This window comes from Eulemur rufifrons, chromosome 7, assembly GCF_041146395.1.
Source record: "Eulemur rufifrons isolate Redbay chromosome 7, OSU_ERuf_1, whole genome shotgun sequence".
NCBI lineage: Eukaryota > Metazoa > Chordata > Mammalia > Primates > Lemuridae > Eulemur > Eulemur rufifrons.
In genome coordinates, this window is record NC_090989.1 from 152936237 (window position 1) to 152960629 (window position 24393).

Consider the following 24393-nt stretch of genomic DNA (forward strand, 5'->3'; position numbering starts at 1 on the left):
TGACTTCATTAATTTACACTCCCACTATATCATTTGATAGTATCAATTTACTCAAAACATTTACACTTCTCCTTCTACCTTTAAAGTTTTGAAAATCTGACGGATGAAAACAGTTATTTCAATAATTTACATACCCTTGGTTAAGTGAGGTTGACCATTTTTTCACACATTTATTAGCCCTATATTTCTGAAAAATTACCACTACATAATACTTTGCCCTGTACTCTATGGGATCTAAAATTTTTACACATATTTAAGATTCTAATCCTTCATTTGTTAAAAGAGTAAATAAATATCTTCTCCCAGGGTAACATCTGTTTAAACTTTAAATTTCTTATAATTTTACCTCAACTAGATTAATAGTGATTCTAAATAGATTTGGTAAGCTAAAGATAATGAATGTTTGTGTCCCCCTCAAAAATGCATATGATGAAAGCCCAATCACAATGTGATGGTATTTGGAGGTGGGGCCTTTGGAAAATGATTAGGTCATGAGAATGAGCATTTGATATATGTAGTCTCTTATTTATGACTCACCCCCATAAAGATGAATAGGGATGGAATATAAGTTAATAAAGTAAATGTCTGTGATATGACTTTTCCTTTTAGAATGTGTTGGAGCTTATTTCTCAAAATGTGACCACAGTTTCGCTGAGGACAAAAACATCTAATGGTCGATTAGGAAAAAATAAACCACTTAATGAATATTTAAAGTACATTTTAAGCTTCATTACAGTTAATAGAAGTTAGGCTTGTTGAGGTTCATCATACTTAACAGACAAAATGTATTAACAGAGTTCTTCAAATTTGCATTTACATAAACCAATGCCTAGAGATCTGAACAAGTTAAATTGTACATAGATACATATTCCACTTTTTCATATGAATATTGCTTCTGTTGAAATTTAAAATCAATAAATTTAAAATATTACTAAATTTAGAGAATGTTTTGGTTGCAGTATGTTTTCTCAATATAGGAATAAGCAAAAGTATATCAAGTTACTGACAAAGAAGAAATTTCAAAAAAGTTAACCTTAAAACAGGGAGTTTATTCATATTTGAAAGCTAAGAACTGTGGACTCACAGCAAGAAGTGAATCATCTCATGGCATTGCTAAGAATGATTAAATTATGTCTAACGCTCTCATGCAGAAGAATACAAACCATTTTTGGGAAGTACTACTTCCTCTATGTTGGGTACAGGTGTTGGGTCCTCCATATCCTTGGTGAGATCTTCTTGTTCATCTTCCTCTTTCTGACTTCTGCGCTTCCCATAAAGACTAGCTTGGCTAAAACATACAAGGTACATAAAATATAAACAAGACTGATTATAGCTACTTATAGCAAACAATTTCTGAGGCTCTACGTTCATTACTGTTAGAATCTATTCTCAGAATCACTTTAAAAGACAAAGAATAATAACATAAAATAGACACATTCCACAAATTACATTTAACCAGCCAAAAAATGAAAATGAAAGTTAAGAGACATAAGAAATCCTACTATTCAAACTGCAGACAGTCTCATAAAAGGGCTTAAATTAGTGTAAGAAAATAACGTCTCTTCTCTCAAACTACAAACAATCACTTACATAAGAAATTTTCTCAAAGAAATGTGAAACCTTATTTTCCCAGCTCTTTGTATAATTCAAACATAAGGAACTGCAAAGAATCACTTAATATGATACTAACCTTTTTTTAATAAAAATTGTCACTGCTTTCACCAAAAATTCTATCAAATTATGATGTATTTTTAAAACAAATATATCCATTACCTTGAAGAACAACAAGGGATACAGGACAAAAATCTTTACCTACCTCACATAATAGGCTGTATACCAACAGAGAAATACAATAAAATATTGTATTTCAATACAGAGAAATGAATAAAAGTACCAAGAAAATACATCACAGAGAAGGAGTTTATAGAGATTGAAGGTGACGGTTAAGCTGAACCTTGAGAATCATGTAACAATTCACTAAGAAGTAGACAATGTTTCAGGATAAAGAGTAAACAAATGAAGCCATAAGGGGAAAAAAACTCATTTTGGGAAGTAATGGGTAGTAATCTAGAGTGCACTGACAAGTACAGTGGGAACGGAGGAAGAGCTGACTGAAACAGCATGCTGGCCCAGACTGAGTCCAACACTGCAGAGAGAATGCTCAAAGATCTCTCTGAGGGACAATATATTGGTATATGTTAGGATTAGGTACATAAGGTAAAATGTTTTTTGTTCCAAATAAAAATTAGATGAGGATTTTTTATAAAGCCTATAAATGTAAAGGTGGCAGGGAGATAAAATACTTAAAAACGGAAGAAAAAATAAAGAGAAAATGAATAAAACAAAGGTTAGGAAAGCAGATTTCAACATATTTTGATTAATACATGATTCTAAGAAGAAACACAAAATGAGAAAAGGCCTGGCCATTAGAAGGCAAATATATTGAATACAGTAGTACATGCATACATCTATTTTGAGAACTTCAATCCGATAGGCTTTTTAATCAAAGCAGAGGGTAACACCACTGTGAGCCTCCTGGTGCCCCATTTTAGCTCCTGAGTGGGAACAGCAGCACATCTGATTTCAGGCATAGGGACATTTGGAAAAGGTGATATGGCTTTGCTCACAAAGATCTCAAGTAGTTCTTACATCTCTGAACATAAATCGCAAGATTCAGAATAGAAATTTAAAAATAAGGTTACTCCCAATAACATCAATGAAAAAATCTATTTTTATGGTTTTAATTTTTATATGTTACAATACATACAGCTTATTAAAATAACAAAATATTTTTATGACTATGACTGGCTAATTAATATTATATATGAAATGAAGAGGTTTTTAAGCATCCCTAAAGGCTTCTCTGAATGATTAAAAATGCTTCTAATTAACTCTACCCTTCAGAGAATGAATAACATGATTCAAGGCATATTCAGGGAAGAGAAATGCCCATTTGGCTAGAGAGGAGAGTCCATATAAGAAAGCTGTAAGACAGAAGACGCCAAGTACATCTTTATAGTCCAGGCAACAGCCAGGAATTTAACGTATCTACTATCAAATGAAAATAATCAATTTGTCAACTGTTTTATCACTAAGACTAAACTATAATCTTTGCAAAATTATATAAAAAATATTTTGAGGCCACGTGCGGTGGCTCACATCTGCAATCCTAGCATTCAGGAAGGCTGAGATGGGAGGATCACTTGAGCTCAAGGAGTTTGAGGTTGCTGTAAACTAGGTTGACTCCATGGCACTCTAGCCCAGGCAACAGTGCAAGACTCTGTCTCAAAATTAAAAAACTTGAGCTGAGCAAACCTAAAATTATTAAGTATCTAGTTAATATATAATAAATTATTAAGTACTATCTACACTTTCTTAAGTATATACTTAAGGCCGGGCACCGTGCAAAGGCTTTAAATTCTCATTTTATCACACAATGACCTATTCAGTAGAAACCATAATACTCACTCAACCAAGGCTCACTAAATACAAACGAATAGCTCTGAACAAGGCATTATGCTGTCATGCAATGAAGAATGTGAAACAGCCAAAGGTTTATCTTTCCAGTCAATTTGATTAAAATTAGACAGATGATAAAGAAAAAGACATTAACTATGGTAAATATATTTCTTAAAATTCTTGCTAACCATGCTTTTCTCTATATACTTAGATATAAAAAATGATTATATTCAGGGTAGCTTTGTATAAATACAACATAAGACATCTGTAAGATAACATCCCATAATAAAACAAGCTGCCCAAGAAAAAGATTTCCAACCAAGTCAAAGTACAACTTACTTTCAGGATAACTTTCAATTTAAATGTAAAAATCTAGAAAGCGGCCGGGCGCGGTGGCTCACCCCTGTAATCCTAGCACTCTGGGAGGCCGAGGTGGGCGGATCGTTTGAGCTCAGGAGTTCGAGACCAGCCTGAGCAAGAGCGAGACCCCATCTCTACTAAAAATAGAAAGAAATTATATGGACAGCTAAAAATATATATAGAAAAAATTAGCCGGGCATGGTGGTGCATGCCTGTAGTCCCAGCTACTCGGGAGGCTGAGACAGGAGGATCGCTTGAGCTCAGGAGTTTGAGGTTGCTGTGAGCTAGGCTGACGCCACGGCACTCACTCTAGCCTGGGCAACAGAGTAAGACTCTGTCTCAAAAAAAAAAAAAAAATCTAGAAAGCCCTTTGGAGTTTGTTTATATGCTTTTTGAATCATGTAGTTCTTACCCTTTCTTCCCACTCTTCTTGCGTGACTCTGTGGGTGTAGGAGGGGGAGGCGAAGGCGAATGTTTTCTCTTTCGTGCATTAGCTGATGCTTTTCTATCTCTTCTCTCCGGACTTCTCACTGGCTAGGAAGAAGTAAATGGAAATAAATATCAACCAGCTTTGCTGACTCCTCAGTTTCTACAAACCCTGTCCAAAGATGAGTTTCCACAAAGACAGCAAACAACCGACCAGTTCAGAGCAAATGAAAGGCACATCATTAAGCATCCGGGAGCACTGGGATTGAAAAGACTTTCCCTGACCTTTCAGGTGATACACCACCAATGGAAACATTAGCTATCCAAACGACGCTACAACACAGACATACCCAATCTCTGCATACTTATAAGCTGTTACTATTGACATGTGCTTACAGGTGGGAAAAGCATTTTCATTAATTACTGGAAAAATATGAAATACATGTTATTAAATTGATCAAACAGAAAGGCTAAATGATCCTGGGAAAATGTACCATTACAGAAATTATTCTTGAGTCAATCAGTAAAACGAATAGAAGTGATAACTTTATGGCACAAAAGACGTTAAATAAGATTGTAACATCATTTAAAAGTCAACATGGGCCGGGCGCGGTGGCTCACCCCTGTAATCCTAGCACTCTGGGAGTCTGAGGCGGGAGGATTGCTCGAGGTCAGGAGTTGAAGACCAGCCTGAGCAAGAGCGAGACCCCATCTCTACTAAAAAATAGAAAGAAATTATCTGGACAACTAAAAGTATAAAGAAACAGGCTGGGCGTGGTGGCTCACGCCTGTAATCCTAGCACTCTGGGAGGCCGAGGTGGGCGGATCGTTTGAGCTCAGGAGTTCGAGACCAGCCTGAGCAAGAGCGAGACCCCATCTCTACTAAAAATAGAAAGAAATTATATGGACAGCTAAAAATATATATAGAAAAAATTAGCCGGGCATGGTGGCGCATGCCTGTAGTCCCAGCTACTCGGGAGGCTGAGACAGGAGGATCCCTTGAGCTCAGGAGTTTGAGGTTGCTGTGAGCTAGGCTGACGCCACGGCACTCACTCTAGCCTGGGCAACAGAGTGAAACTCTGTCTCAAAAAAAAAAAAAAAAAATATATATATATATATATAAAGAAACAATTAGCCGGGCATGGTGGTGCATGCCTGTAGTCCCTGCTACTCAGGAGGCTGAGGCAGAAGGATTCCTTAAGCCCAGGAGTTTGAGGTTGCTGTGAGCTAGGCTGACGCCACGGCACTCTAGCCTGGGCAACAGAGTGAGACTCTGTCTCCAAAAAAAGAAAAAAAAAAGTCAACATGTACACTTTGGGAGGCCAAGGTGGAAGGAGTGCTTGAGGCCAGAAGTTCAAGACTACCCCTGGCAACACAGTAAGACACCATCTCTACAAAAATTTTTAAAATTAGCTGGCATAGTAGTGTGCCTCTATAGTCCCAGCTACTGAGGAGACTGAGGCAAAAAGAATGCTTAAGCCCAGGAATTCAGTGAACTGATAGTGTGCCAGTGCATTTCAGCCTGGGCAACAAAGCAAGACCTTGTCTCTTTAAAAAAAAAAAAAAAAAAATGAACCTGGAGAAGTAAAACTATCCCTATTTGCAGATAACAATCTTATACATAGAAACCCATAAGGAGCCCACAAAAAAACGACTAGATAGAACTAATAAATGAGTTCAGGGAAGTTCCATAATACCAGATGAATCTATAAAAGTCAACATGTAGATATTAACTACCAATTTAATAAAATAGACCATGGTAAAGAAAAAAACACCTAGGCCGGGCACGGTGGCTCACGCCTATAATCCTATCATTCTGGGAGACCAAGATGGGAACATCATCTGAGGTCAGGAGTTCGAGACCAGCCTGAACAAGAACGAGACTTCACCTCCACTACAAAAGGAAATAATTAGTCAGATGTGGTGGCACATGCCTGTAGTCTCAGCTACTGAGAAGGCTGAGGCAGGAGGATCGCTTGAGCTCAGGAGTTTGAAGTTGCTGTTAGCTAGGCTGATGCCCTGGCACTCTAACCCGGGCGACAGAACAAGACTCTGTCTCCAAAAAAATTAAATTAAATTAAATTAAAAAAATAAAGCATGAATTATTACATAGCATGAGTTGTTTTAAGGAAAAAAAAAAATCAACTAAACAGTAATTTTTTCTGTTACCTGGAACTACAACTATGTTTTACTTTCAGTAGCTCAGTAGCATCAAATTGGAAATCTTAACCATCTTACAGGTCTGTAACAGCGGTTTTTAAAAAAAAATCTAAACTATACACACGTTTTAGTAATACAGTAAATTTGTAGTTAAAATTTTAAATGAAAGAATTAAATCAATTTTTATATAATCCCCTAAAATAATGAATAAACAAAGTCTGAACAGGGCAGCTTACTAATGTAATATGTATATTTGAATACTGAAGATGATACAAAATATGGTTTTAATATATATTAAGGGGAAACAAATACACAAACGTATCTGCTGGGAAAGGTTAAAATAAAACAGCTTAAGGAGTCAAATTCCAAAACAAACAGGAACAAACTAAAAATGAAACGATAAAAAGGCAAAATTTTAAAATATTTTTCTTAAAAATAAAGAATATACATAATGTGACAAAGAAGTTTAGCAAAGTCATAGCTGAAAAGAGATATGAAAGAACTGTACTATCTATGTTAATAATTCAAAGATCAACGGTCTCAAAGATTTTTCAAAAAACTAAAATATAAAACCACAGTGAAAAGGATTTTAAAATCACAGGTCTCTCAAACTCCTGGCCTCTAACAATCATCTCACCTCAGTCTCCCAAAGTGCTGGGATTACATCACCCACCTGGTCTCTTTCTAAAGCTGTCACAAGCCCAACATTAAAATGCCTTCTTGTCACACGCAAGTCTTCTCCTAGCACAAATTGTGCCTTAAAAGGAATCATGGATATATATCTAAGTAGTTGAACTTCTTCAAGGATTAAGGAATATTAAATGTCAAGTTTCACACCCCTAGAAAGGAGAACTGAACTATAACTGTGAGCTTTTAAGGCCTGTACTTTGTACAAACTACTGTCTGTGCATTAACAAGTTATTGAAAACAATATTAGGTTATTAAGTATGAAATGTCCAATTTCCTTAAGTACTAAGTTTGACAGTCAATATCTCTGACATTTCACTTTGACACTGCCTGTTTTGTTTTTACTGTGAAGGTACATTCTCAGTCTTTCAAACGCATGGCCTGGCTTGTGATCGTCTTTCAAACATTTTTTTAAGAGCAATTTTTATGAAACCATGGATAAGCCAAAAATGTGAGTTATTTTCAAATATGAGTTCCATCATGGAACCAATGTGGCACAGATAGCTCGAAATATCAACAAAGTGTGTGGGAAGGACGTGGCTAATGAACACACAGTACATCTGTGATTTGAAAAGTTCCATACTGGTGACTTTAATCTTGAAAATGAGCCATGTAGGCAACCTCAGACCAAGGTGGATAATGATGAGCTGAAAGCTGTAGTGGAAGCGAATCCATCTCCACCTATGTGTGAATTAGCAGCAAGGTTTGACGTTACTATTCCAACAAGAGTGGACCATTTCAAACAAATGGGCAAGGTCAAGAAGCTGACAGATGGGTTCCATGTTAATTAAACGAGCATCAGAAGACAAATCACCTTGAAGCTTGCCTTTCTTTGCTGTCGTAACATAAAAGCAAACCATTTCTACACCTTATTGTTACATGTTGATGAAAAATGGATCCTTTCTGACAATCGCAAACATTCGGCACAATGGCTGGATAAAGATGAAGTGCCAAAACACAGTCCAAAACCAAATATTCATCAAAAAAAAAAGCTAATGGTGTCTGTCTGGCAGTCCAGCACTAGTATCATCCACCACAGCTTCATGAAACGTGGTTAATCAATTCAAGTAGATGTCTACTACAACTAACTGGACAAAATAATGAGAATGCTTGTGATTACGCAGCTGAGATTGGTCAACAGAGACAGGCCAATCCTCTTGCAAGACAATGCTCAACCACATGTCACACAAACAATGCTGCTCAAACTACAGGGGCTGGACTTGGAAACTCTCTGTCATCCACTGTATTCACCAGACTTTGAACCAACTGATTACTTCTTCCAGGATTTGGACCACTTCTTGCAAGGAAAAATATTCAATTCTCAGCAAGCTGTGCAAAATGCCTTTTGCGATTTCATTGCCACTTACTCTCCACGCTTCTTCGGTTCTGGCATAAACAAGCTACCATTAAGTGGGCAAAATTGTGCCAATAGTTTAGGTGCACACTTTCATAAATTGTATTGCTTCTTGTTTGAGATATAATAAACTTTTTATTAATGGCCTAGTATTAAACAAAATGAGCTTCCCTTAGAAAAACCAACAACTAAATTAAACTCTGCTGTGATGATATTTGGTATACATTAATACAACTAAAATTCAAATCTAGTGGACAAAATCAGCTTTACCACTTGCCATACTGCATGGGCCACTTTAAATCTTAATGACACTTTGAGATTTTCATGCCCATTTTGGAGGAGACGCCAGCTTTTTAGATGGTTGTTACTGCCACTTAGGAATTTTAAATGTACTTGATGGCTGATGCACCTGGGTTTGTATGTGACAGTTTATCGATAAAAATTCGGCAATATTTTGGTCCATAAAGAAGAAACACCTAGTAGTGAGAAACAGTGTCAAACAAAATACCTCTTCATTCTTTGTTGAAATTCGCTGACGAAAGCTCACAGGCTTCCTGTTCTCATCCACCTCATAATCCTCCTCATTCATCCATTCATTGAAAATATCAGTGTCCAAAATCCATTTTACATGAACCTAAAACCACATCAAAGGATACTGACATAAATAATAAAATCACTCAAGCTTTCCAAGTATTCAAAAGTAAAGAAGCTGATTTATTATATTCACAGGCTGAACTGTGTAAAAAAGATTAAAAATGTAATACTAGTAATGATATGTAAGTTGCAACCGTTTCTAATTTTTATTGCATATCTTTTATGGAATAGAGAGGACATAAAAGCATCACTGATTGGGCTTAGACTGAGATTTTGATAGCTAAGACCCTCAAATTTATAAATCATTTTGTGTTTGTCGTCATGGAAATTATTGATAAAAACATTCAGAAGTACACAGAAGTTAGTCATTGCTTTAGGTACAAAGTATGTCTCTAGGTACATGTAATCAACAACATTCTAGGTAATGATGAAAGAGAACATCTACAGACACCTATCACCTAGCCCCATCAAGTATTCATGGTGCTCTATGGAGACCTTTCAGGGATAACAAAGGTCGAGATGGGGGTGTGGAAGTGACAGATGCTGGGTTATTACCACACCTATAAATGGCCACTTCTCTTGTTTTAGCCAACGCTTCTGAGTAAGAAGCAACAAAATGAGGGGTTCTCTGGATGTTGTATAGATGTAGATATATAAAAATATACAGACATACAGACAGGTAGTTAAACCAAAGACCTAGCAAATACAATATTCCATTTTATCCAACACTATTCTTCAAGGGGGGCACAAATGGAATTTGGCACTAAACAGTTCTCCACTGTATGAGACTGCTGTTCTCATCTGAAGTCATGAGGGTATCTGGGTTGCAGGAGTATGCAATGAACATGAATATGCTGCATTAAGAACCAATTATAACTATGAGGCCTTCCTATAACACTGTGAAAACAAGATACGTCATGGCAATCACCAGATGACAATATGAACTGCCTAATAAAAATATTCTGTCAGCCAGGAGCAATGGCTCATAATCCTAGTACTGCCTATAATCCTAGTACTTTGGGAGGCTGAGGTGGAAGGAATGAATGAGGACAGGAGTTTGAGACCAGACCAAGCAAGAGTGAAAACCAGTCTCTACAAAAAATAGGAAAATTAGCCAGGCATGGTGGTACGTGCCCATAGTCTCAGCTACTTGGGAGGCTGAGGCAGGATGGCTTGAGCCTAGGAGTTTGAGGTTGCAGTCAGCACTGCACTGTAGTCAGGATAACAGAGTGAGATCCTGTCTCCAAACAAATATACAGTTTGTCAATCTCTGTCTCAACTGCCTTTTTTTTTTTTTTCTTATAAAAATGGGCTGCTAAATGGTTATTTGGGCTAAAGCCTTTCAGTTACCCCGATTTAAGAATGAGAGCCCTCTGACTACATACCTCCCTCTCCTTTGAAAACTACGGTTACACAGTAAAATATAAAAACACACAATTAATACCCTGTCAAAAAGACCTTCAATAATGTACCTGAAAAGATTTATGAATATACAGATTATGGAAAGATTATATAAATAGAGCACATGAGAAACCTCAAGCTAATTAGAAAAAGAAAATATGACTGTGCTAAGAAAGGGGTTAAATAACTCAGTGATAGTTTAAAAAATAAATGTCAGACAAGATAGTGTTTTCCAAAGTATGGGAAAAGTGTGTGTGTGTGTGTGTGTGTGTGTGTATATATATTTAAAATTTTTCTAAAGAGCAGAATATTCACATTGTACATCCTTTATTCAGAAATCTTTGGGAGAAATTTCTTAAGAAAGTAAAAATAGGGGGGAAAGGCGGTACATGGGCAACGTATGTAACCTGCAATTCTGTATCCCCCATAACAATAAGATGAAATAAAAAAAAAAAAAAGAAAGAAAGTAAAAATAGAATGTGACACCTATCAATTGTTTGTGCCAGGAACTGTGCTCAACACCTATCATACATGATTTCATTTAATCCTTAAATTGTTGAAATAATGCAATAACTATTCTCTCCAGCTTTCCAAATCAGCAAATTGGGGCAAACAGTTTTAGTAAGCTGCCTAGTTACACATCTAACTGGAGGCAAAGCTTGGATTTGCACTGAATTCTGTTCTTAAACCTTATGCTGTATTATCTCACTCACAAAAAATACCTAGTGTCAAAATAATATAATAAGACATGTATCCTTGAGTAAAACTAACTAACTTCGGGAGCCCAGTTTTCCTAATAAAATGATACATGATAAGCATTTACGATAAGCATTACGATCAATCCTCATTTTAAACTTCTGCCACTATGATCTTCAGGGAAATAACTTTCTAAAAATACTTCAGTGGTACATCACAATATTATATTGCTCATGAGTCATACAGTTTAATTCTTTTAATGTACATTTTCCCCCCAATTAACAACTTATTCTGTTCTGACTAGACAGATGTTGAACATACCCCATCTGATTACTGTCAAATATATTATATATGTTTGAAATTGTTAAGCCATTTTGGCAGCTGAGTAGTTCTGACAATACATAACATGGGTCACATTTTTTTCAAGTTTTCAGTAAGAGACTGGTTTGGCTGTAACCCCTTAGATTAGATTTAACAATAGTTTTTTTAAATTCTTGTTTTCAGGTTTTTTTAAACCACTGAAGGTAATGGGACAATACGTATAGAAAGGGCTGGCAAACTTTTTCTTATGAGGCAATACGTATACAAGGGATTTGGAAACATATTCTTAAAATGTTAGTAAATTTAAGAATTGCAAACCATACAATCTCTGTCTCAACTATTCAACTCTGCTGCTATACTGTAAAAGCATCAACTAATAATACATAAATCAATCAATACAGATGTGTTGCAACAAAACTTTATGTTCAAAAACAGGTGGTTGGCTCATAGGTTATAATTTGCCACCCTTTGTATGACTGTACTTTTATGCGATTGACATTCCATATGTGAAATTTAAGGCAAAAAATTCTCCAAAAAGATACCTTACTAATATGATCATTCCATAATAAACGGCAGTGTGAAGAAAATCATACAACTTTAATTATTTAATTATACAACTAAATGGGAAGATAAATCTCATCCACAAAAAGATTCAATATTAAGATTTTGTTTTTCTCAAAACTGATCTATAAACTCAATTTAATTTCAATCAAAATCTCAATGAGGCCGGGCGCGGTGGCTCACGCCTGTAATCCTAGCACTCTGGGAGGCCGAGGTGGGCGGATCGTTTGAGCTCAGGAGTTCGAGACCAGCCTGAGCAAGAGCGAGACCCCATCTCTACTAAAAATATAAAAAAGAAACTATATGGACAGCTAAAATATATATATAGAAAAAATTAGCCGGGCATGGTGGTGCATGCCTGTAGTCCCAGCTACTCGGGAGGCTGAGACAGGAGGATCACTTGAGCCCAGGAGTTTGAGGTTGCTGTGAGCTAGGCTGACGCCACGGCACTCACTCTAGCCTGGGCAACAGAGTGAGACTCTGTCTCAAAAAAAAAAAAAAAAAAAAAGAAAAAAAAAAAAAGAAAATCTCAATGAGTTTATCTGTTTCATATGGCCCTTGACAAGCTGATTCTAAAATTTATAAAAAGGGCAAAGAGCCAAGATGCCACTAAAGAAAAAAAAGCTATTATCTACACAGGAATACAATAACCAATAAAATTAATAACAGAGTCCAGGAACACGGCACTACATATATAAAAATGTGATACAGCTGACATAGATTGGTGGGGAGAGGACTCCAGCTTCAATACTTCTCCTCCTTCAAAGGACAGTTGGTAAAGCACCACTTGGAGGAAAAAATTGTTTTCCTACATACCATATGTAAAAAAAACAATGCCTGCTGGAAGTAATAGTGACATATAAAGAAAACTAATGCCACAAGGATTAAAGATCTACATATAAAAGGCAAAATTAAAAAAACTTTAGCAGATGATGTAGGAGAATATTGTGATGAGCTCAGGATTAGAAAACAAAAAGAGACACTAGGAAAACATATAAAAACAGATAAAATTTACAATGGTTAGTATCCAGAATATCTATAGAATACCTACAAGTAAAATGAAAAAGACAATGCAGTGGAAAACAGAGCAAAATATGAGAATAGGTACTTCACAGAAAAGCAAACACAAAGGTCAAAGAATTCATGAAAAAAGATGATAAAACTATAAAGTAATAATTAAAATACAAATTAAAACCACAATAAGATATGGCATACACGAAATAGGCAATTATTATAAAGACAGAAAACACCAGTCATTGGAAAGGATGTGGAATAAACAGAAAACTTACACGTTCCTAGCAAAATAAATTTTTACAACCATTTGGAAATGGTATGGCATTGTTTAGAAAAGGTGAATGTTTGGATGCTTTCTAAAACCCAGCAATTTCGTTCTGAACCTATACAATAAGAAATATGTTTAAAAACATTCATAGCAGCATTGTTTATAATAATATTCTGAAGTCGAAACCACACATTCACCCAAATTACAATGAATATACCATAGATATTCACACAAAAAATTACTTTTACTACTATATCCTGTATTACAGATGAAATCTCAGGAACATAATGCTGAACAAAAAGGCAAGTCACAAAAAATGTAACTCCACTGATATTCAAAGCTTTTAAGATATGCAAAATAGAAACAGGATTTGTGTAGTATGTCACATATGTGGTAAAATTATAGTGGAAAAAAGATAATATGAATGTTTAGAATAATGATTATCCCTGACAGGACAGGGCAGAGGTCTAACACAAGTACTGCTTCGAAGTTAGTTGTAATGTTCTACATGTTTGTTTTACAGTGATCTTGTTTTAATTATCGATATTTTATAAATATTATTAACATTCACAATTTTAAAAATTAAGTGCTATCTTTGTCACAGCAATCATAGTTCCTTTAGAAAAACAAAACAGTATTTGGGCATTGTTTTATAAAATAATACAGAAAAAGAGCGGAAGAATTCCAGTTTAAATTTTCTGACTAAAGACACGTAATTATGTCTTCTTCCCTAGGTTTCAGAGCTAAAACTTATAGGCATTAAGAAGTATTCTGTGCCAGGTACAGTAGTTCACACCAGTAATCCCACCACTTTGAGAGGCCAAGGCAGGAGGATAACCTGAAGCTAGAAGTTTGAGACCAGACTGGTCACCATACCGAGACCTCATCTCTACAAAAACTAAGAAAAATTACCTGGGTGTGGTGGCATGCACCTGTAGCCCTAGCTACTCAGGAGGCTAAGAAAGTAAGATTGCTTGAGCCCAGGAGCTCAAGGCTGCACTCCTGAACTGCACCCCTGCACTCCAGCCTGAGCCACACAGCAAGATCCTGTCTCAATAAAAAAAAAGCTAATAGAGTACTGTTCTCTTGTAAGCAAAACAAAACTATAGGTTTAAGGAGAAAAAGAAAATACATGGCACATTTGACTTCTTAAGAAGAAATTATTCATTTATTTTGAAAACAGATAATGGTGAGTATAAATTCCAAATGTATTTGGAGTTTGCGAGATACATTAAAACATAGTATTTACAATGAGATAGAAACTACATACTCAGCAACTATTTAAACTTATGAAATATGTTATATGTCAACTGACTATATGAAGCAATCGTTTTTTATTTTGCTTTCCTGACATTATACGATCAACAAAGTTTGAAACCTAATGATATAAGGCATAGTTGTTTTTATTATTGACTTGGCATTTTCAGCTACAGTGTTTATTTCCTTACTTCTTTTTTTTTTTTTTTTTTGAGACAGAGTCTCACTCTGTTGCCCAGGCTAGAGTGAGTGCCGTGGCGTCAGCCTAGCTCACAGCAACCTCAAACTCCTGAGCTCAAGCGATCCTCCTGTCTCAGCCTCCCGAGTAGCTGGGACTACAGGCATGCGCCACCATGCCCGGCTAATTTTTTCTATATATATTTTTAGCTGTCCATATAATTTCTTTCTATTTTTAGTAGAGGTGGGGTCTCGCTCTTGCTCAGGCTGGTCTCGAACTCCTGAGCTCAAATGATCCGCCCACCTCGGCCTCCCAGAGTGCTAGGATTACAGGCGTGAGCCACCACGCCCGGCCTATTTCCTTACTTCTTTCCTTTTTTTTTTTTTTTTTTTTCTTCTTTTAGTGATAGTGTCTCGCTGTGCTAACCAAGATGCAGTGAAGTGTACTGTAAACTCCAATCTGGGCTCAGCCAACCCTCTCACCTCAGCCTCCCAAGTAGCTGGATTACAGGCACGAGATACCGCACCCAGCTAATTTGTTTTTTATTTTTTGTAGAGATGGGGGTCTCTCAATGTTGCCAGGCTGGTCTTTAACACCTGGCCTCAAGTGATTCTTCGGCCTCAGCCTACCAAACTGCTGGGGAATTAGAGGCATAAGCCACCACACCTGGCCCCAGTACTTTTAAAAGTCATTCTACACCATCAAATTGGTTTCACTGATCATCACCTAAGAGCACATTTAGGAATAACATTGACTGGGTGTCGGGCAGATGTGGGTGGGGGAGGGGATGGGTGTATACATACATAATGAGTGCGATGCGCACTGTCTAGGGGATGGACACGTTTGAAGCTCTGACTCGGGGGGTGGGGGGGCAAGGGCAATATACGTAACCTAAACTTTTGTACCCCCACAATATGCTGAAATAAGAATAAAAAAATTAAAATTAAAAAAAAAGTCATTCTATGTTTCTAAAAACAAAAACAAATGACAACACTTAACTCATTCCTTAATAGCATCACTTAGAATTCTAATAAATTATATCCAGAAATCATGAGGAAAATAAATGTGTAAGTCACAGAAATGTCACAAGGGAACATTTCTCACACTGGTTCTGTAAAAGCAGGAAAAGCATTTATTTGTAAACCAAAAGCCGACTTTTATGGCTCATGGAATGATTTAAAAAAATACTCTGTCTACATATTACATAAGAATTTTCTAAACCTTTGTTAGAAACAAATTTAACATCTCCCTAATGAATAATTTAGAATATGAATATAAAGGCTTCTTTTAATAGCAGAAACACTCTGGGAGGCCGAGGCGGGTGGATTGCTCAAGGTCAGGAGTTCGAGACCAGCCTGAGCGAGACCCCGTCTCTACTAATAATAGAAAGACATTATATGGACACCTAAAAATCTATATAGAAAAAATTAGCCGGGCATAGTGGCGCATGCCTGTAGTCCCAGCTACTCGGGAGGCTGAGGCAGTAGGATCGCTTGAGCCCAGGAGTTTGAGGTTGCTGTGAGCTAAGCTGACGCCACGGCACTCACTCTAGCCTGGGCAACAAAGTGACACTCTGTCTCAACAAAAAAAAAAAAAAAATACAAAGAAATTATCTGGCCAACTAAAAATATATGTAGAAAAAATTAGCCGGGCATGGTGGCACATGCCTGTAGTCCCAGCTACTCGGGAAGCTGAGGCAGGAGCATCAACTGAGCCCAGGAATTTAAGGTTCCAGTGAGCTATGATGGTGCAACTGTACTCTAGCTTGGGCAGCACAGCAAGATCATGTCTCAAAAAAAAAAAAAAAAAAAAAAAAACCACAATAACAAAACTATATACATAATGGAGTATCTTAGAAAGTTTCATGGAGAAAAAGAAGAAATGAGAAATGAACTGTGGACTGCTTAGGAACTAAAAGTGAAAACATTACATATACAATATTGAGAGAATATGTTTAACTCAACTACATATAGAAATCTATATAATCAGCCCTCAGTATCCATTAGTGTTACACCATGGATTGAAACAACTGTAGATAAAAAATATTAGAGGGTGACAGGGGTGAGTGAATGGTTGTGTCTGCACTGAACAGGACTTTTTTTTCTTGTCATTATTCCCTAAACTACAGTATAACAACTACTTACATATCATTTACATTGTATTAGGTATTGTATGTACTCTAGAGATGACTTAAAGCAGCAGTCCCAAACCTTTTTGGCACCAAGGACCGGTTTCATAGAAGATAATTTTTTGCATGGGTGGGGGAGAAGTTATGATGGTTTTAGGATGATTCAAAGGGCATTACATTTATTGTGCACATTATTTCTATTATTATTACATTGTAACACACACTATAAGCCTGCCACCAGATGCAGCTTAATTGTCACTTGCTACCCACTGATAGGGTTTTGATATGAGTCTGCAAACAACTGATTTATTATGGTCTCTGTGCAGTCAAACCTCTCTGCTAATGATAATCTGTATTTGCAGCCGCTCCCCGCACTAGCATCACCCCCTTAGCTCCACCTTGGATCACAGGTAATAGATTCTCATAATGAGTGCCCAACCTAGATCCCTCGGATGTGCAGGATACAGTAGGGTTCGAGCTCCTATGAGAATCTAATGCCGCAGCTGATCAGACGGAAGGTGGAGCACAGGCAGTGTCGCAACCGATGGGGAGCAGCTGTTAATACAGATGAAGCTTCACTTGCTCACCTGCCGCTCACCTCCTGCTGTGCGGCCCAGTTACTAACAGGCCACCGACCAACAGCAGTCCGTGGAGTTGGGAGCCGTAGACTGAAAGTATACAGGAGAATGCACACGGGTTATATGTAAATACTACACCATTTTATAGAAAGAACTTGAGCATCTGTGGATTTTGGGATACATGGTGGGGTGGAGGAAGGTCTTGCAACCAATCCCCCATGAATATAGAGAAACAACTGTATACAGTGCAGTTGGGATGTCAAATCAGTGAGACAAAGGTGGTTTCATTAAATAAGTGGATACATAACGTATATAGTTATACATAATTGGATAGCCATCTGAAAAATCACAATGAGATCTATTCATTAAATTATACATGAGAATAAATTCAAAATAGATTAGAGGTTTAAATGTAAAAAGTGACACTATTCAAGTGCTACAAGAAAACTGGTGAATTCCTCAACAACTTGAGGCAGGGAAAGGCTTTACTACTTTGACTAAAAATTTTGATGCATTAAAGGTAAAAATGAAGAAATGTGACTGAATAAAAATAATAAATTTTGCATGGCAAAAGTCAAAATACAACTGAAAAACAAGGAGAAAATATTTCCAGGATGCATTACATATAAATGGCTAACATTCTCAACACTTAAAGAACGTTTAAAACTGAGAGAAATAAAATTAAAAAATCTTACAGAAAAATGAGAGAAAGACACAGGTCACAAAAACACATAAAAATAAATTACACAGGGCCAGGTGCAGTGGCTCACGCTTGTAATTCTAGCACCCTGGGAGGCTGAGGTGGGAGGATTGCTTGAGCTCAGGAATTGGAGACCAGCCTGAGCAAGAGCGAGACCCTGTCTCAATTAAAAGCAGATAAATTAGCTGGGCGCAGTGGTGAATCCCTGTAGTCAAAGCTACTTGGGAGGCTGAGGCAGGAGATCACTGGAGCCCAGGAGTTTGAGGTTGCAATGAGCTATGCTGACATCACTGCACTCTAGCTGGGGCAACATAGCCAAATTCAATCTCAAAAAAAATAAATAAATAAAATTAAAAAAATAAAATATAAATAAAAAAAAAAGAAGGCTTCAAAAGATATTCAACTTCACTCGCAAGAAGATAACTAAAAATTAAAACTAAACAGATACCTTTTCTCACATATCAGGACTGGCGAAAATTCAAAAGTTTGACAACATACACTCGGGATGCTATGAAGGAAGAGGGATCTCTTGCTTATGAGAATGCAAAATGGTAAAAACTGCTATGGGAGAGGCACTGTCTAACAAAACCATTTACTTTTCATTTATCCTTCAACCTAGCAAGCCCTAACTGTAGAAATTTACCTTGAAAATACACCTCCGACACTATGAAAACAGATATGTCACAAGGTTATTTATAGCAGCTTTTTAACTCCAAAATAATCCAAGCTACCCAAATTTCCAAGCATAAACAAGTGGTGGAATAAACTATACATGGGAAACTACACACAGGTATAGACAAGGATTTTCAGGAAATATTATGAAGTGTAAGAAGTATAAAAAAGAATATATAGTATGCTACCATTTGTGTAAGGAAAATAGGGTAAATAAAAAAAATACAGGCCGGGCGCGGTGGCTCACGCCTGTAATCCTAGCACTCTGGGAGGCCGAGGTGGGCGGATCGTTTGAGCTCAGGAGTTCGAGACCAGCCTGAGCAAGAGTGAGACCCCACCTCTACTAAAAATAGAAAGAAATTATATGGACAGCTAAAAATATATATAGAAAAAATTAGCCGGGCATGGTGGCGCATGCCTGTAGTCCCAGCTACTCGGGAGGCTGAGACAGGAGGATCGCTTGAGCTCAGGAGTTTGAGGTTGCTGTGAGCTAGGCTGACGCCACGGCACTCACTCTAGCCTGGGCAACAGAGTGAGACTCTGTCTCAAAAAAAAAAAAAAAATACAGACATCTGTGTATCTTGACAAAAAGATAGGACAGGGGAGGATAAACAGGGGAGGACAGGGAGGATAAACCAGAAAACAGTAAGGTTGTTGTACAAGGAATGGCAGAAGAGGACAGGAGGAATATATAGGGAAGTACACATTTTTTGGAAACATGTTAGAGTTCTACATACTCAAAATATAAAGTTAAATTAACTGGGATGGGAAGAAAGGAATAAACATTAAAACTTAAAGAATTCCTTCAGAATGAATCAGAGGAGCAAAAAATAAAAAAAATAAAAAATAAAAACTTAAAGAAATAAACTGAAGTAAATACATTGTACTTCAAATGAATAACATAAGCTCATTAGAGGCGGCGGTGGAGGGTACTGTTAATCCAAATAATTCATGAACATACTGTTTGTCTATATACTCCAGTCTTAGGTAGAGGAGAAGAGGGAGAACTGCGAATAGTATCTTGTATTATTTTTAGTAGTTTTGATAACTGCAGTGGTATAGGCGATGAAACTTTGAAATGTGTTAAAAGACTGAGTAACTGTGTTGATGTTGATGGCAGCCAGGGTTCTTACTCTGGGAGAAGACAAACAAATATAAAATGGGGTGGGGGAGGGCCAAAAAAGAATACTGTGGAGACAGATTAGAAGCAAAAGTATCTATATTGTCTATTTCTAAAATAGGTATAGTATGTATACATGCACATGTGTGAACATGGGTATATGTTTATATATACATAATAGAAATGTATTTCATCTCTCTCCCCACGGAAAGGGCCTAGAAGCAAAAACACCTGAGTAGCAATGAGCATACCTGTGCCCAGATCCTAGTCTCTAATATCTTTTCCTATAAAAGGAATGAGAGTGCTCCTTAAAAAAATGGCTAGCTCTAGGTATGAGGAATGCAAGGTCAAGATAAGCCTGGAGCATCCTTCTATGCCCTAAAAGAGGTACTCAAAAACGATGAGGTTGTCACGAAGATGCACAAGCCACCCTGAAGGGGCTCCTACCGGCCAAATATGAAACAATTTCAGCACCAAAAAAAAGGAAGGAAAGTAATGAATTATAGACCATTGAAAATTAGAAATCCACAAATCCATACTGATAGAAGAATAAATAAGAAACAGATGAAAGGAAACTCCAAAAACCAATGGTAAATGCACAGAGAGTGCTGGAAAGATTATCACTATGCAATCATCAAATTCAAGAATCATAAATGGACACTAAAGCTGGGCACAGGAGGGAGGATTTTGTTATGAAGCTATCCCTATGATTTAAAAGAATCTCCCAGAGGCTCCTTATTAATTGGGGGGAGGGGGCGACGGGAAGAGAGTAAGAGTAACTATACAATGGAGCTATCACAGAATGCCTTAACTGGTTGAATACATCACCAATGAGGAGCAGATAGGCACGACATGCCTCCCAATATGGTGGCCAGAGAAGGACACAACATTATTTATGTAGTATTCTAAGTGAAACAAACAAGCTCAATTAACCATGAGAAAAGATCAGAACTCTTAAATGAGCCATAGTCTTTTAAATAACATTTAAAAATGTCATGGCCAGGCATGCTGAGACCCTGTCTCCAAAAAGAAAAATAAAGTTTAAAAAAAAAACTCATAAAAGGCAAGGAAAAACTGTGGTAACATTACAGGTTAAAGGACACTAAAGAGACAATGACATAAATCCAATAGCTGATACTAGACAGGATTCAGTACTAAAAGAAAAAAATGCCATAAAAGACATTATTGCATCAATTGGCAAAATTAGAATAAGGACAGTAGATCAGATAAAGAATATTATGTCAAGGTTAAATTTACTGAATTTGACAACTATACTTATTTCTGATAATTCCTTATTCTTAGGAACTATAGCTTAAGTTTAGGAGGAAAGGCCCACTATACAGAAATCTTTATCTCAAATGGCTCAGGAAAAAAATAAGTTTAAGGACACAGAGAATATCAATAATAAATTGAAAGGGGGCAATATGTTAACAATAGGCAAATCTGGATAAAGAGTGTGCAGGTATTCCATGTGTTATTCTTATTCTTGAGACTTTCCTATCAGTTTGAAATTATTTCCAAATAAAAGTGTGCTTAAAAAGACTAATTTTTGGCCGGATGTGGTGGCTCACACCTGTAATTCCGGCACTTTGGGAAGCCGAGGTAGGAGAATCAATTGAGCCCAGGAGTTTGAGACCAACCTGGCAACACAGTAAGATCCACCTTCACTCACTCACACACACACACACACACACACACACACACACACACAAAATTAGTCAGGCACGATGGCATGCATCTGTAGTCCCAGATAATACTCAGAAGGCTGAGGCCAGAGGATCGCCTGAACTCAGGCATTTCAAGTTACAGTAAGCTATGATTGTGCCACTGCAATCCAGCCTGGGTGATAGAGCAAAATCCTTTATCTTTACCAAAAAATATAAAAACACCTAATTTTCCTTGATCCCATTTTCCACATAAGAAATCAAAGTTACAAAATTAGGATGAACCAGGTCAAAAGTCCAGTATTTTGTTTCGATTTAAGTGCCAATTATTCTATACAAAGCAGTCAATAAAAATCACGTATAAATACCACTACTCATGGAAAGGAACCAAAGCTCTCTGTAGAAATGGCTGATTCCAGGGCTGGGACAGGGAAAGTACAAAATGAACTTGGAACATCATTTTATCCAGAAAGAAGGAAGTATGCAAAAATGGATCAAGTAACAACAGGAGCTAGCTTTAAGGAGTTCTCATTGATCAAATGTGGGACAATTCATCAACATGAAGAGTGATACCAATGCCATTGCTCTAGGAGTACATACTGATACTACAGACACAAGTGAATGGGGAAGAGAAAGCTTACTGCCACTGCAAAATGCCACCTGTAAGTATAGATGGGACAGAGTTTAAAAAGCACCAGTAACAACTAACTCAGTCAGGCAAAAAATTATTCACGAACAATCTCTGGGACAATTTTTTTGGGGGGGGGGAGACAGAGTCTCACTTTGTTGCCGGGGTAGAGTGCAGTGGCATAGTCATAGCTCACTGCAATCTGAAACTCCTGGGCTCCCAGGATCCTCCTGCCTTGGCCTTCCAAGTAGCTGGGACTACAAGCATGTGCACCCTCACCCACATAATTTTTTCTATTTTTGGTAGAGACAAGATCTCCTTTGTGCTCAGGGGCTGGTTTTGAACTCCTGACCTCAAGCCATCCTCCTGCCTCAGCATCCCAGAGTGCTAGGATTATAGGCATGAGCCACCACACCCAGCCTGGGATAAAAATTTAATGGAAAAAAGGGTATTAACATACTCTCAAATTATCTCCCTATAAAATACATTTAATAACAATGAGAAAAATGGCAATATTACAGTGGGAAAACCTGGCAGATACTACCTTAATAAAAATAACAATAAAACTGAATATCAGAAATAATAGGGAAAATTGACAATACGTGCTTCAGAATGTGATGCACTGAGGATACAATATTACTTATATAGTATTGCAGACAAAAATGCACAACTTGAATATAATGAGGAAACATCACATAAAATCAAAACCAGAGACATCCTAAAAAACTACTAGCATATATGTTTTTTAAAATGCCATTGTCATGGAAGAAAAAAATAGGCTGTGGAAGTATTCTAGATTAAAGGAAACTAAAGAGACCTGTTAACTAAATGCAGTGTGCCATCCTGGATCAGTCAAAACATCTACTGTAAAGGGTATTACTAGGACAAGTGGTGAAAATGGAATATGGGCCTGGTATTAGGTTAACAATATTGTCTCAAGAACGAAGCCAGGCACAGTGGCTCACGCCTATAATCCTATCACTCTGGGAGGCCAAGGCGGAGGATCGCTTGAGGTCAGGAGTCCAAGACCAGCCTGAGCAAGGGCGAGACCCCATCTCCACTAAAAATAGAAAGAAATTAGCTGGACAACTAAAAATATACAGAAAAAATTAGCCAAGCATGGTGGCACATGCCTGTAGTCCCAGCTACTCGGAAGGCTGAGGCAGAAGGATCGCTTAAGCCCAGGAGTTTGAGGTTGCTGTGAGCTAGGCTAACGCCATGGCACTCACTCTAGCCCAGGCAACAAAGTGAGACTCTGTCTCCAAAAAAAAAAAAAAAAAAAAATGAATGAATTTCCTGAAATAGTTAAAAATAGGGGAGTCTGGGAGAAGAGCACAAAGTACTTTGTTTTATTCTATTCTTGTAACTTTAAAAATTATTCCCACGTCAAAAGTTGAAAAAGAAGTCAATGCATAAACTGGACTCTTATTATAATAGAAATGATTAATAAAATAAGTCTGTATCATACAAAAACTCAAGCAGGCACTGCTTCCAGGCTTCCCAAATGACATCATCAATAATGTTAAACTCTACTCCTCACACTCTTCTCTCACCTATCTCAAATCACAATCCAGCTTGCTTTGGATTTTCCTCAAACATCACTGCAGACATTTCATCTAAGACCTAGATAATGAGGTCTTCATAGCTGTGGATATCTCTTACATGAATGATAAGAAAGGGAAATCACCATTCTGTGTCTCCTTAGAAAGAACTGAGAAGAGCTAATAGATTATATAAGAATAATTTTTAAAAAATATCATTCACCTTCCATGGCTTTTCTGGAATTGGTGGATCTTCAATTTCAGCATCAACATCATTACTATGGACCCAAGTATCATAACTATGAATAAAGTGGAAAAAATGAAAAGCAGAATCAAAGTTCATTCATTATAAAGACTCTTACAAACAGTAACAATACATTTTACAAATACTATCAGGACCCAGTAATATCAAGTTATCAGACACTTTTGTCTTTACCACTCTGTCAAAAAAATCCCTCTGTAGAAGTCACCGGTAACCTTCATATCGCTAAACCCAAAGTTCAAGCCTCAGTCCAGAGAATGTTAAACAGCTGATTGCTCTTTCCTTAAGGCATTTCCCGTACTTGGCCTCTACAACAGTACTATCCCCTGGTATTCCTTCTCGTCACTAGCCTCTCCTCAGTCTC

General features: G+C 37.2%; 1 protein-coding gene across 1 annotated transcript in view; it reads right to left on the reverse strand.

Annotated features, from left to right (window-relative positions):
• SMARCC1 (SWI/SNF related BAF chromatin remodeling complex subunit C1) overlaps nucleotides 1-24393 on the reverse strand; it is a 150929-nt gene that overhangs the window by 91810 nt on the left and 34726 nt on the right. Inside the window, exons 8-11 of the mRNA XM_069475630.1 lie at nucleotides 23991-24066; nucleotides 8955-9080; nucleotides 4232-4353; nucleotides 1164-1288 (exon numbers count right to left, since the gene is read on the reverse strand). Of these exons, the coding sequence (XP_069331731.1) occupies nucleotides 1164-1288; nucleotides 4232-4353; nucleotides 8955-9080; nucleotides 23991-24066 (449 nt within the window). The remainder of the gene's footprint in view (nucleotides 1-1163; nucleotides 1289-4231; nucleotides 4354-8954; nucleotides 9081-23990; nucleotides 24067-24393) is intronic.